The sequence below is a fragment of the Haliaeetus leucocephalus genome, unplaced genomic scaffold (assembly GCF_000737465.1).
Source record: "Haliaeetus leucocephalus isolate CR32 unplaced genomic scaffold, Haliaeetus_leucocephalus-4.0 Scaffold906, whole genome shotgun sequence".
NCBI classification, from domain to species: domain Eukaryota; kingdom Metazoa; phylum Chordata; class Aves; order Accipitriformes; family Accipitridae; genus Haliaeetus; species Haliaeetus leucocephalus.
Window position 1 is genome coordinate 4838618 of NW_010973342.1, and position 13469 is coordinate 4852086.

The 13469-nt window shown below is 37.0% G+C and overlaps 1 protein-coding gene across 5 annotated transcripts in view; it reads right to left on the reverse strand.

Annotated features, from left to right (window-relative positions):
- FAM193A (family with sequence similarity 193, member A) overlaps positions 1-13469 on the reverse strand; it is a 79209-nt gene that overhangs the window by 36141 nt on the left and 29599 nt on the right. The window contains exons 1-6 of one of the 5 annotated variants that reach the window (XR_775395.1): positions 12903-12922; positions 9930-10175; positions 7397-7563; positions 6937-7104; positions 3759-3993; positions 334-458 (exon numbers count right to left, since the gene is read on the reverse strand). Coding sequence is in view for 3 of the 5 variants with exons in the window: in XM_010583538.1 (XP_010581840.1) it covers positions 334-458; positions 3759-3993; positions 6937-7104; positions 7397-7563; positions 9930-10019 (785 nt within the window). In the remaining 2 variants the exon portion in view is untranslated. Of the gene's footprint in view, positions 1-333; positions 459-3758; positions 3994-6936; positions 7105-7396; positions 7564-8078; positions 8140-9929; positions 10176-12902; positions 12969-13469 lie in introns of those variants that run through there. The other 4 variants (XM_010583538.1, XM_010583535.1, XM_010583537.1 and 1 more) reach the window with 4 other exon arrangements.

Genomic DNA, 13469 nt, shown 5'->3' on the forward strand with positions numbered 1-13469 from the left:
TAGAGCTGTAAAGACAGTAGCAACACCTAATGACAAGTGAAAACAGTACTATTCAGTCATACCATCAGCATTTTCATAAGATGCTGTCATTTTACTAGGTAACTTACAAGCAAGCAGATTAGGGTAGTAATTCTTCTGACAAGCAAGTTATGACAGCAGCCTGCTCAATCAACAATACTGTTTTCAAGACAGATCAACAAGGATTTTTACCTATGAAATTGTAGAAGCAGCAGACAGGTTTTTTTGTTGTGGTTTTTTTTTTTTTAAACGCTGTGGTTGCAAACATGGGTTTTCATTTCTCCTTTAAATTACAAAAGAAAATTTAAACTCTACCTTAGCTGTGACACCAACGTTGGCAAGCTATTCTGCAAGAGTGGCTCAGAAAATACCAAATTTTCAAACAGATGCTTATTGTGCAATTCCCACGTCACCTGAAATTTCTTCAAATGTTCATTTTCCTGTAACAAAAACAACAACCAGAAATAAGGCAGGGTTAGGGGCTGGGGGGTGAGGGGAGTGGGGGTGGAATTTCTGTCCAAGGCAAAAATTTTTTTGAAAATCTAATTTCCAACCTACAGGCTCGTTTATTCAGCTCATATCTTATTCAGTTTTAATATCCAGAAACTCAGACTGTAACTAATTCTTTAATGACTTAAATAACCATAGCTTCATTCCTTGTTTTTCTAAGTTGTCATGGATTAGGAAGGAAAAAAAAAAGAAAAAAAGAAAAATCAGACTATGCTGTTGAATGCTTCCATTCATTTCTGCACTGAAAGATGTATTTTACGACCTGAACCAGTTGCGCTCAAGGTTTTCTTGTGAAACAACTGCCTATCTCTGATTATTTTTCAGTTCTTTGAACTTATCTAGTAACAGGCACATATATGATGGCAACCTATAATCTTTATTCAAAACTGACATAAATCAAGCAAACAGTTCTCTTCAAGTACAGCTTCAAAAAATGAAGTTTTCTAAATAGACAAGAGACCAACAGCTTACTTCTCTAGTAAGCAGAATATTTTTCTATTTGAGGTTAACACACAATTGTATGTAATTTCAAGGCCTAAAACTTAAATCTATTATTATCAAAACATAAGAATCAAAGACAACTATACTATTTTTTCAAGTCAGTAAGTTTTCCCACAGACAGCCAGCAGTATGCTGGTTTTCTATAGCAGGATTCCCCCACACAGCAAAATTAAATGCAAGCATTCTGGCTATTAGATCAGCAAGCAAGCCCTATGCACTATAACCTCAAGTACCCAGAAATACCAGAATACTCTGGAATTTCAAAGTTTTGTTAAGCATAGTGGGTTAAAAAACAAATACATATTTACATCAGACCTAAACATGAGACTATCAGTATTCAAAAAAAGAATCGTTTGGAGTTTTATTATTATTTAAGAAGGGTGGGTGGTGTTTGTTCTTCGCCCCCCAAACCCCGGCCCGAGTTGCACAAGACACATGTACCCTTTCACTTTGAATATTATGTCTTCAAAATATTTAAAATTTCTATAAATTGCTAATAATTTCTCAAGGGTCAACACTGAGAAAGGTTGATTTCCTAAGTAATTTCCATATTATTCTGTGAACAAAAGAGTCAATAGTTATCTACAAAATTTGTTATATCAGATTGTGCAGAGTACGATATTTCTCACAAAGAAATACCAGGTGAGTTTTCCTTTCTAGTCTGCTAGACTGTGTACTTGAGGGCTCTTCTGTACTGACCACAGTCTTTCTTTTGCTCTCAGTATAATCTGTCATTCCCTGGTGGGGCACAAGGCTTTAGTTCCTGCTCTTGAACTTCACTAGTTAGCTGGATTCCTTTGAAAGGAAAGATAACTGTTCATAATTTCAATGAGAAATTAGCTCCTCACAGGTGGAGGTTCAAGGCATTATATGCCTTTTTACAGCATGCTACATGCAAAGGTTTTACCTTTAAAAGGAAGGCTGCTCTGAGTTTAGAGATCTTGACTGCCTTTTACATATTTCAGCTGGAAAGTTTCCTTCTTCCATAGTGCACTGGTATCTTGAGAAAAACCAACCATGCACACCGAAAAGACTAGTGACTCTGCTACCTGTACTGAAAGCTGTGACATACTACTCCATTTAATAGAAAGGTTATTTAATAAATCTAAGAAATATATGACAAGAGACAGTATCCTACATTCTCAGATTTCAGTTTCTGAATGTCACAGCTTAGTAGAAAGAAGTTTTCAGTACTTACTGGGCTACAGAAGGAAAAGGACAAGAAAAATCTGGGATACTTTGTTTTTTCTTATGCCTTATGTTTTAAGAGAATAGGAATTTTATTTTACTTTGAATTTTGTCAGAAGGGGTAGATTAGGGAGTTCAAGCATGTTCTGTCTCTTCACGGCCATTATCTCAATATCTCATACCTGCTAAGTTTTCATGACTACTAGTTCACAATAATAACCAGGGGAAAAAAATATAACAATATTATTTTCTGGTACTAACATGTTCATTATTGGCAGATCTACTTTGAGAAAACTAACATTTGTACTGTAATCCATCTGCTTTTCAGCTGAACAAATTTCTAAATTCCAATGCAAATCAACCTGAAGAGCGATGTTCCCTCAAGCACCTTGTTAGAGACTTAATGACTATTAAAAGCAGCCAATAAACAGGAGACAGCAGTGACCTCACACCTGTATCTAAGTGATAAAGCTGGGGAAGACAATACAGACAATAGCAAATACAGAGCACTGACAACAGAAGAAAGCATCAGATATGTTCAAGTTTCTTAATAGAAACATCTTCCTGCTTTACCAATTCAATTTTACTAACAGTCCTACCTCAGTAATGACACTCTGCTTCCCCTCCATTTTATATCCTTCTCCCCTGTGGCCACCATAGTCTTGTTACTGCCTATTCTTTTCCTCTCTTTATATACCTAGACAGTCACTTTCAGCTAATAGGCAATAAACCCCAAATTTACCAGTTTATCCACTTCTTGGGTTTTTTTGCTTGCGCAAAGTTTACACAAGAAAAGGGATGTACAGGATAAGGACATTAACAAGGGATATACATGAAAGAACTATTAACAAAACAAGATTAATAACCTTCTCAGCCCTTAAACAAGTATAATTACAGAGTTTATTTACCGTATTAGTCAGTCATGATGGACAGTTACTCAAGAAGAGATTAAGGCTATTGCTTATTTTCTACCTGACAATATAATCCCAAGTCTAACATCACAATCAGTTGACAAAACAAGCATTTAAGAAAGAACAAGAACTTTAGAAATAATAACATAGCAGATTAATTCTGAGTAAGGAGATCATCTTTTCAAGTAGCCATTCTTGCTTATAAGGGAAAAGAATAATTGAACATTGAAACAATCTAAGTTAGTGCTCCACCTGAGAGTTTGTGTCCTTTAAACATGGTTGTCAAGAGACCATTAAAGATTAACAGAGAAGTGCTTCACATTTTCAAAGGCATTATCTAAAATTTTGTAGATCTGCTTAAAGATTAGTTTCAGAATAAGTGCCACAAACAGCATCCTGCCTTTTTCTTCACAAACAAAAGATAATTTCATCAATTCACAGTAAGAGATGCCTAATCTACATTTCTGAAGAATTAAATTTGCGTTTGCAGAATCTCCCCGTCTCCAAGCATGCATACACAAAAAACCTTACATCTTACAAACTACAGAAGATACCTGAAAGAGCCCAGAACAGCTCTGCTAGCATTGCCCCTAGGAAGTAGAAGCATATAGGTTATTTTTTCAGTCTTACCAGAGTAACTAGAAAGGCGCTGATTGTACATGCTGCCTGACAGAGTGCACTGTATTCCTCAAGTAGGAGTGAGATGAACTGATGTGCCTGTGGTGGCCCTTGTATTGCTAATGTTGATGCAACTTTAGATCCCAGTGACAAGTGTCTGAGCAGACGAACCTTCATTTCAAGCACATATTCTCTAGCTTGCTGTTCCAACCGTTGGTAAAGCTGATATGGATCTCTTTCACAAAGCCTGTATTTTTAGAATATTTTTGACAAAAAGAAATAATGCATGTAGTAAACAATTTTCACTTTCCTAAAAATATTTACCAGTTACCATCATCATCATCAAAAAGAAATAATGGCTAGGGTTTACAGAACTACCTCAAATCTGGGAGAACGCAGCCCAGTTCCCTACTTTTACACTGTGGAACTGAGCTCCTGTGCAGCTTTAGGACTAGGATGCTTGCACACCTGAGGAACAAATTAATTTAGGACCTCGGTATTGCACTTCAACTTGTGAGCTAAAAAACCTTTACTCAATTTGCATACAACCCTACAGACATACTCTTCAGACAAGCTTCTTCACAACTTCTCCATGTTCTTACATACAGATCTAATAAGTGTCCCAGTTGGAACAGCCAGACCTAGGCCTGATTAATATCCTGTAGAACAGGCATTTACTTCAAGCCATTGAAGGAGCTTGACCTGTTAAGGCAGCCAGAACATACCTAAACACATACCAACCAGACTGGACTTCGTGACTGCTTTGGGGGACCCTTCTGTTGTTGAGCTGAACTGAAAGAAGGCTTTTCATACAATTACCAAGCTTTTACGACACTCAGCCATGAAACTCGTCTTGCCTTCATTGAGAGTTTCTTACCCCAAGTTGTGGATCTTCTGTACAAGAACATTTTTTGCACCTTTTATTAAAGCTGTGCCCACTGCATAGCAGAGCTGTGGGATTCACAGGGCCACAGAGAACATCCTTCAAGGAACATGACTTAGGGCACTCTACTGTGGTAGCACCTAACTGCAATCATTACAAGTGACTGGTGGGGTTTTTTTGGGTTTTTTCTTTGTTTGGTTCGTTGGTTTTTTACCCCAGAATAGGCATCAGAATGTGGGACTCATCTGTTAGTATGCAGTGTTAGCATACTAACACTGAAGCTCCAGAACCATGTTGCCCTCCATGCACTCTATTCAGCCACTCTATACCTGCAAGACTTGTCACTGTAACACACAGCTTCAAAGAGGGTCAGGGCTTCCTGCTAAGGACAGCATACAGCTGGCTAGGTCTGATACTCTCCTGGAAGCGAGACATGGGTTTGAACCACCTCACACAGAAAAAAACTGAACACGATGGCTGCTTTGAAGCACTTTAGACTGAAATTGTACTATTTAAAGTCCTGTGCATGGAGTTTAAGCACTTGCCTCAGGTTTTTTACAGCACAGGGAGGTAGGGAAGAAGAAAGGGATTAGAGAAGTACTTAAGAGTTAGATGTATAAGTGTGCTGCTGTCTACTACCTGCTCTTCCCTCATCACTCACAAAATAGAGTATTATCACTTTGCCATAAAGTCCCCCAACGTACAATAGGGACAGTACCTGGCACCACTACTTATTTTCAAGCAAGACCACCAGACAGTCTGTTTCTTGCCAGCTGTGTCTAACAGAGCTGAGCATGGAATCAGGAATTTCTGCCTTTTAAACATAGATTTACTTGGCCACAGCATGATCTTTGGCATGCTACCTACATGGTTTGTTTGGGGTTTTTTAGTTTGTTTGGCTTTGTTTGTTTTGGTTTTACACTTTCAATACCTACATTGACTAGCTTTGTTACAAAATTTTGCATGACATTAGCATCATGGACTGGACACACTGGTGTCTGCTCAAACACAATATCCTAGTTTTATTTCACACTTTGGAGACCATAAGGAACTCGACTGAAAAATAATCATATTGACATTTAAGGTTTCCTTCTTTGAGATACTGTTTTTGCCTTTGTATTTTAACAATCTCTCTCAAAAGTGAAAAACAGTTCTAGAGAAATCAAAGCTCATAAGTACATAAGAAAGGTACACAGTATTTGTTCCAATTTCCAAAATTTTTCCATTGAAGAGAAACTGCATAAAAATCAACCACCATTTTAGCTGTGATTCACTTTTAATTACCTACACACTATGCAACATTTAAGCATCTTTGATTTCAAAACCTATGTTGCATGTTTTGATTACTTAAACAAACTGTGACTAATAGGGAGACATACCATATTAGTCTACATTTACACAACTCATGTTCAAAACCAAACACTCAGTTTTTACATAACAGGAGTGCAATAAGCTTATTTAATTATCTATTAAGGCTGATTCAGTAGTATAGTTATGTAAAGAGCAATGCTAGATGACTACGATCTCTCAAGTTTCCTTACCTTGCTAGAATTTAGCTTCAACTAGAAACTCCACAAAAGAACTACAATTTGTCAGACTAGTCAGGCCTTAGTATATCAAGTATGTACAGAACCAAGGAGAGCAACTATTCCTTGACCACATACTCAAGACAGAAACTGAGATGAACCTCCCGGAGCACTTTAAGGACAGCCACACTATTCTCCAAAGGAAAAAACCCACAACTTAGGATCTCATTAAGCACATCTTTAACTTCACACCTAGAAAAGCTACAATTTCAACTTCTGAAATGAGAAAGAAGTTCTTGGAATCTGCCTCATCTAGTGATCAATAGCCAATATTACTTTTTTTTTTTTTTTAAAAAGTCTCTTCTAGCTGCTACAACTACAGTAAGATGTAAGCACTATTATAACTTGGGTTCGTTCAACAAGGTAAGATTTTCATGTGGGGCAATTCAAACTAAACAGTGTCTTATTAATAATGATCATCTCAAGGTCTTTTGAAGAGTACGATTTTGGGACCCTTCCAGAATTATACATTAATATTCCTATTGCAAACAGCATATTAATTTAATAGCTTCCCATGCATTCAACCTAGCATTTAAAAATCCTGCATGAAATGGAATTGACCGGTCTGAATCTTTCATTGTAGTGGAGAGGCAATCATTCCAAGCAACCAGACTTACAGATGGTAAATAACATTCTATTAAAAAGCAATACGCCAAACTACTTAAAAACTAACTTTAAAAATCCTCTTAGCAATTAATAGATATTTTTCAAAATGCTGTACCTATCCACCAGCTCTTTCATTCCTTCTTTATCTGGTACCAAAGATTGGTCTTGGTCATCTGCCAAAGGGGTCCCAGCTTGGCGATATATACACCGAACCATGTATCTTACTTCTGACCAGTAATTTTGAAGCTGCTGAGGTTCACGTTCAGGCTCTGCTGAATTTTCTCTGCAAATAATGACAAAAATAATGACTCTCTATTTGTACATCGCATAGGTGTACTGATTCCTACTGTTCTGAAGATGTCCTTCAGGAAAAACAACGTACATCTGAAAATGCTTAAAATAAAGTACATGCCTAAAATAAAGTATAAAATTGGAAAAAACCTGCCACCCATAAGTTACTGTTCTTGTCAGATAGCCTGTTTAAAGAGTTTAAGCATACACCAACAAATAAGCTACAACACTGCCGACAGTCTGACTATGGGCACCATGCTGTTGAGTTTGAATTCAGTTCTTACCTGCGCTCATTACAGGCCTCACAGTTGCATGCTATGTCTGAAGGTGAGGAATTGCTAAGATCTGCAGCAGGCACCGTCTGTGCAGCAACAGTTATTCTTCCTCCTCCTACAGATTCCTGCTGTGATCCACTGTTTCCAAGAGGCATGTGCAAAAGGAAATCTTGGCTCTGAAAAGAAAAAACACAGGTAGCCTTCAGTTTGTAAGGTAGAAGTCTGAAATGTTAATAAGTAGGCAAATAGTAATGCAGCAATTCTTAGTGCTGAATGTGTTTTGGTAGGACACTGAACCAGGCACAAAGAATTTACCTTCCAAAAGCATAATAAACGCAAGATACGGACTGAGAAAACCAATGATATAAATATAGTTTCATTTCTAATAACCAAAGCATGTTGGTTACAATTACCACCTTCATGTACTCCAGCATAAACAATGAACTAAGCTAAAGGAAGGCTTGCATCATCCATGATTAATCATAAACTAGTAAATCTCTTCAGTCTCTATTTGACAATATGTTTGACTTCTGAAGTTCAACAATCCCTTCTAGCAAAAAGCATAAAATCTCCTTGTTTATAAAGCCAGACATACTACTTCATACTAATGGATGTTAGAAAGCTGCTGTCATTGGGAATGGATGCTGTCTCCTGTGTACAGTGCTGCTCAGTACTAGCAGATGACGCAAACCTCTCTCCCAAGGCTGCTGGTATTCTGGTCTCCAGTTTCTCTTCCTTCTCTGTGCTCCAGCACCAGTACACACCATGCTTCCTTCCTGCACCCTCCCCAGGTTGCCACCACCTTTCTGTGGCACCAGAGATCTCTCCCATGTCAGTAACATGACTGAAGGGCTTTTTTTTGTGCTTCACCCCAGATTCTGGAGCAGGAAGCAGACACAGGTCAAAACAAACCTGCGTGCATTTGCTGCCAACAGCAAGACCAGCTATGGGGGATGGTGCTGGGGCAAACAAAGGTAGCAACGAGAGCAACAGCAACCTGAATACAGGAGCATCTATAGCAAACCACTTATACTCTGGCTTGCAGTGACTGATAACAGATTTTTTTTTTTTAACTCATTTTGGTTTTTTTCCCCAGCTGGTTTCTCTAATTTGACTAGCCACCTAATCCATTTAGTAGCTATTCTAAGTCAAGCTTCCCAACTTGGGAAATCCTTTTGCTGTTTGCTTTTAAAAATTCCTCTAACTAAGAAAACAGTTGCCAAATTAAAAAAAAAAAATACTCTCAATTTTTATTTTACCTGGAGTATCTGCGACTTACAAAACATTTAGGAAGCAAATCCTCCCTTCCTTGCACTTGTAGGACACTTAATTTTCTTTACTAGTTCATTAAACAGAGCTTAAATATGTCAAAAATTTTTACTCAACTGAATAATAATGTGCTTCAGTCTTGCTGTGCTTTGAACTATCTAGGATGTGTTTACCATCAGACTACCAGTATAATTTCCTTACACGTAATCTTTTTTGACTAATTTTACTAACCGTTGTTAATAGCAAGAATATCAGTAAACACTAGTTGTATACAAGTGATATACTCTTAAAAAACTATGTTAAATGTGCTTTTAACATAAGTTTAACAACATATGCTACACAAAGACAATCTTTCTTCACACTGATTTGTTTACTGAAATAAAAATCTGTATGTGCCTATGGGCATGTGCACAGTCTGTTAGCTCTCTACAAGAAGATGTCAGCTGGAATCTATGATGCTTCCAATTATTGGAAGTGTGTGGCTTCCCAGATGAGTTGTGAAGATTTGGTTCTGCAGTATAGCATCACATTTTACTTCTAATGGGGTTTTGCTGGACCTGTCAATGAACTTTTTGTATCTTTCTGCTACACTGAGCACAGCTCTTAAGTGAGGTTGAATTCTCATTTGAAAATATATTTTAACACCTAATTTAGAAAAATCACAACTTGAAATATTAGCACCATGTATTAAATCAGTGTTTGCAGTGCGACAACAAAGAATAAGAAATTGCTACGTGCATACTATGTAGAGTTGTGCTTCTTTATTAAGAAAATACAGGAAAGAAAAGATGATAAAGCTCAGACACATGCAGGAAGGTGGCAGTGCAAGTACAGTGACTCAGGAACACCACTGAAAGAACAAGGAAAATTCAGACAGTTTATCTCACAAAGCGGGGGGAAGTACACATGAGCAGACAGAGACTAGAAAAAAGTATAATGATTAAAGTTGCATTGGTACGAGTAGAAGAAACAGAATTTTAAGTAAAGGGGAAAAGGACAACGTATGAGATCAAATAAACTGAAAGGGTAAAAAACCAGCAAGAAACAAATCCAAGCCTTGCTCTACTCAAAAATCTAAAACTCAGAATCAGAATTCCTGGAATTTTTGGAACAACTTGCCTGTTCAGCTTAGCTCATAGGAAAACCAACTCAAAATCTCCTAAAATATTTTCTAAGCATTTACAGCTTAAGTGGTTCCAAAGCACTAAGTAGCATTCAGCCCATCATAACAACGTATCTTCTTAGTCTACTGAACTGAAGTACTTCAACTTACCACAAGAGATTGCTCTATTGTAGCATGCCTTTCCTCCTTTTCGACTGTTCGTCGACAGTCTGGACACACCCACAGTGGAAGATGCAGCATATTGTTTGCTTTTGGAGATGTGGAAAGTGCTGTTTTGCTAGAATTTTTTATTCCGCTCTCTGAAAGCGAAGTATCTTTTCGTTCACTTCTACAAAGAAGACAATGCTCGCCAGTTGTATATGGTGCCCTTTGGCCCAAGCCAAAGGTAAATGGTGTCTAGAAATAAATGTTTTGATAGATAATTGGTTAGTCACAGAATACATACCAGAAAAACTTATTCTGAGATTGAAAAACAACCCAAAACATATTTTAAACAGTCATCATTAAATGGTGAATATTTGGAGTGTCCCAAGATCAAACACAGCAGTGTTAATAACCATGTGGCAAACAATTTTGATTATGAATACACTCCCGTTTAAAAAGTAATGTTTTTAGTGAGCATGGACTACAGCCTTCCTCTCTAAAATAATTTGGCCTAGATGCAATAATCTAGAAAGTAAAATAAAAAAGGGATAGTACAATTCCTTTTACTGTTGTCATTCTTAGAGATAAAAGGAAAATAACTGCTCTTTGAAGTTCTGCATCACCTCCTCTTTCAATACCGACTAAAACAAAGATACTTTCAGTTAAGCTTGTTACAAAATAAAAGCTTAATTCAGTTTTAACAAACACAGTCAGTTGGGTCTTAAAATCCACTGTCAGCTATTGAATAAAGTAGACTTGGTAACTTAGGAGGACAGAGGCAGTTCAAAACTTAGTTTCTCTTCAAAGATACTCCTGTGCATGAAGTTATGGTTCCACCATGAGATGCTGATTATTCACCAAGACTGATACTCAAAAACATGTCAAGCAGAACAAGTGAAACAGAACCCAACTTTATAAAACATAAGCGAAGTTATTAATGAATAGAACAAAACATCTTGTAATGGCGGAATCAGATTTGTCCATTTATATTATGGCTACTAGCTCTGCCTTAATTAGCAAGATCTATGTAAGCCTCAAAATAGTGAAACTCTTTCTCAAAGGAAAAGGCAAAACTTAAATAAGTTATTGAACCATTCCTCTAGATACTGCTCCAACCCCAATACCAACAAAAATACTACTTTAAAGATCCTGTAGGGCTGAACTGCACAAGCACAGGTGAAAAGTTCTTTAGGGCAAAGGACTAGTTGAAGCTATAGCACAATTCACTAACTCTCTTGTCTTCACAGCAACAACAAATCAATTCCCTATTGCTGACATCTGAAGAAAAACAGCACAGCATTACAAACTCTGATTTTCATGTTCTTTGCATTTATAAAACTGACAGACTCAGCAACATGGAAAGAAAAACTGACAATTCTAGACATCAAAAAAGACACACCAAATTCATCTCCACAAGTATCTTCTCCTTCAGAAGTTCATGAGAAATTTAAGTTAACAGTTTTAGTAAGAACAGCTAATCTCTTTACTCACTGATGCCACTTCAAGAATTCCCACCTAAGCACTGAGGCAAGAAAAAGAACACAATTTCTCCAGGTATCTACTGCAGGTTTTCAGAAAACATTCTCAGGAGAGAAGACTCACTCTGCCTCCTGAAAGGCAGGAACCATCCCCTTATTGGCTCTACAAGCATGAACAGATTCCTCAAGTTAGACATTCCTCTTGACTGACTGTGCTCAACTACAGATCTTATTAATGCCTAAAAAACCTGCAACCAGGAGGCCATGGCTGCTCATCTCCTTAGCCCTGAAAGTTTCCTTGTTAAAATAAAACTTTTTTGAAGCCAGATTAAGTCTTTGTTGGAATGATGACATCGTTATAGCTATTGCAGGTAAACCCTTATGAACATCATCTGCAGTCCGTCTTGCAACAAGTAGGAAAAGCAGAGGACAAAAACGTAAAAGTTCAGAAGTTAAGACAACCTGACACTTACTCTTTTGCAAAGGTAAGGTCGTGTCAAACATATCCCAGCCATGGGGCAAATACTTCTAGAGGTTAAGACTTGCGTGTGTAATTTACTTAAAGTTGCATCATAATCATTAAAAAAGCAATGGCAAATACAGCAGGAACAACAATCTTAATTCTGGCCACTTCACAGACTCAGTAAAACGCTAACAATCTCCCAGTTGGGCCCATATTTACAACAAATATGAAGTTCAAATGAAAGCACTTGGTTCCTACAGCACAATGCAACTCAACTGCTAAGAATGAACATTTCTGAGCAGTTTATTTCTAACAAAATTGACAGTTAGAACCTTGACAAAATCTAGACCATAAGTATCTCAGATTCCCCTTATGGCTCTGTCATACTAAAATGAAGCTATGAATTGCAGTTTCTTATTTATTTAAAATATGATGAATGCAGTGACTGTTCATGTGACCATTTCAACACAAGCAATAAACTCTTCCTGGATTAGATGAGCTTGGAATTAGGTCACATATATATCTGTATGTGTCTTCTGTGTAATCAGAGCAAAGTGTACATTTTGAGAAAAGCAAGATATTTTTCCACTAGTCAAGCTTCAAAAAAATGTGTGATGCATCTCTGCAAGAAAACACCCAGTCTCACTTTCTCTCTGAAACATGTTCGGATGTAACATTCATAAATGAAAGCTGGAAGTAGGACAAGCTGGAACAGAAATAACTGCATCTCTGCTACGTATTTAGATTTATTTCCAAGAATAACTTGTTACCGTAAAACTGCACTTTTTTTTTTTTACATCCATGTCCAATTTCAAGATTATAACAATAACATTTTACTTTAGAAATAGTAGCTTTCACTGCTTTTTAAAGCTTGAATAGTGAAATCATCAGAAACTGACTTCAGTTAGCCACGTTCCAATCTCAAACAGAAATCCTTTTGGAGAGTTTTCTCTAGTACATTTAATACTGTGTAAAACCTTCTCCAGTTAACAAATAATTCTGCTATCATATACACCCCCAAAATTTGGCTGCACATACCTGAGAAACACCTGTGAACTCTGATCCAACAGAACTGTCTGTAAACTGTGTACCATTTAGCGAAACCTGGAAAAAATTAATAGTACATCGGTTATAATAGTTGGGTTTAATGCTAAAAGAGCATTAAAAAAAATTAAACAACAAAACCTTCCCTTGCATCTGAGGGTTGAAAAAACAGCTTTTGAAACTTGAATGATTGTTTGACTACAGAGATGGAAAGCCCCTTTTCTTTTGTAATAAAAGTTATACAGATGCAAAAGTTTACAATTTATGTATTTTAAAAACTTTTGCACTATAGCTGATTTATTAGCAACTCTGAGATGAAAGAATTGATACAGGAAAAAAAAGCAAGTTATAAGCTAAATGACATTTTCCCTTCTGTATTTGATTGTTTGCATTTAGCTTCTAAACTTCTATTGTGAATTGAGACAATTACCAAAGATTCTTGCCTTTTGAAAGTCAAATACAATACTGCTTAGAAAAATATGCAGTGTTAACCAGGAAGACTCTTCCACAGCAAGCCTCCAACTGGCATTCAGCTATTCTGCCACAGCAGCCTTCCTCCTG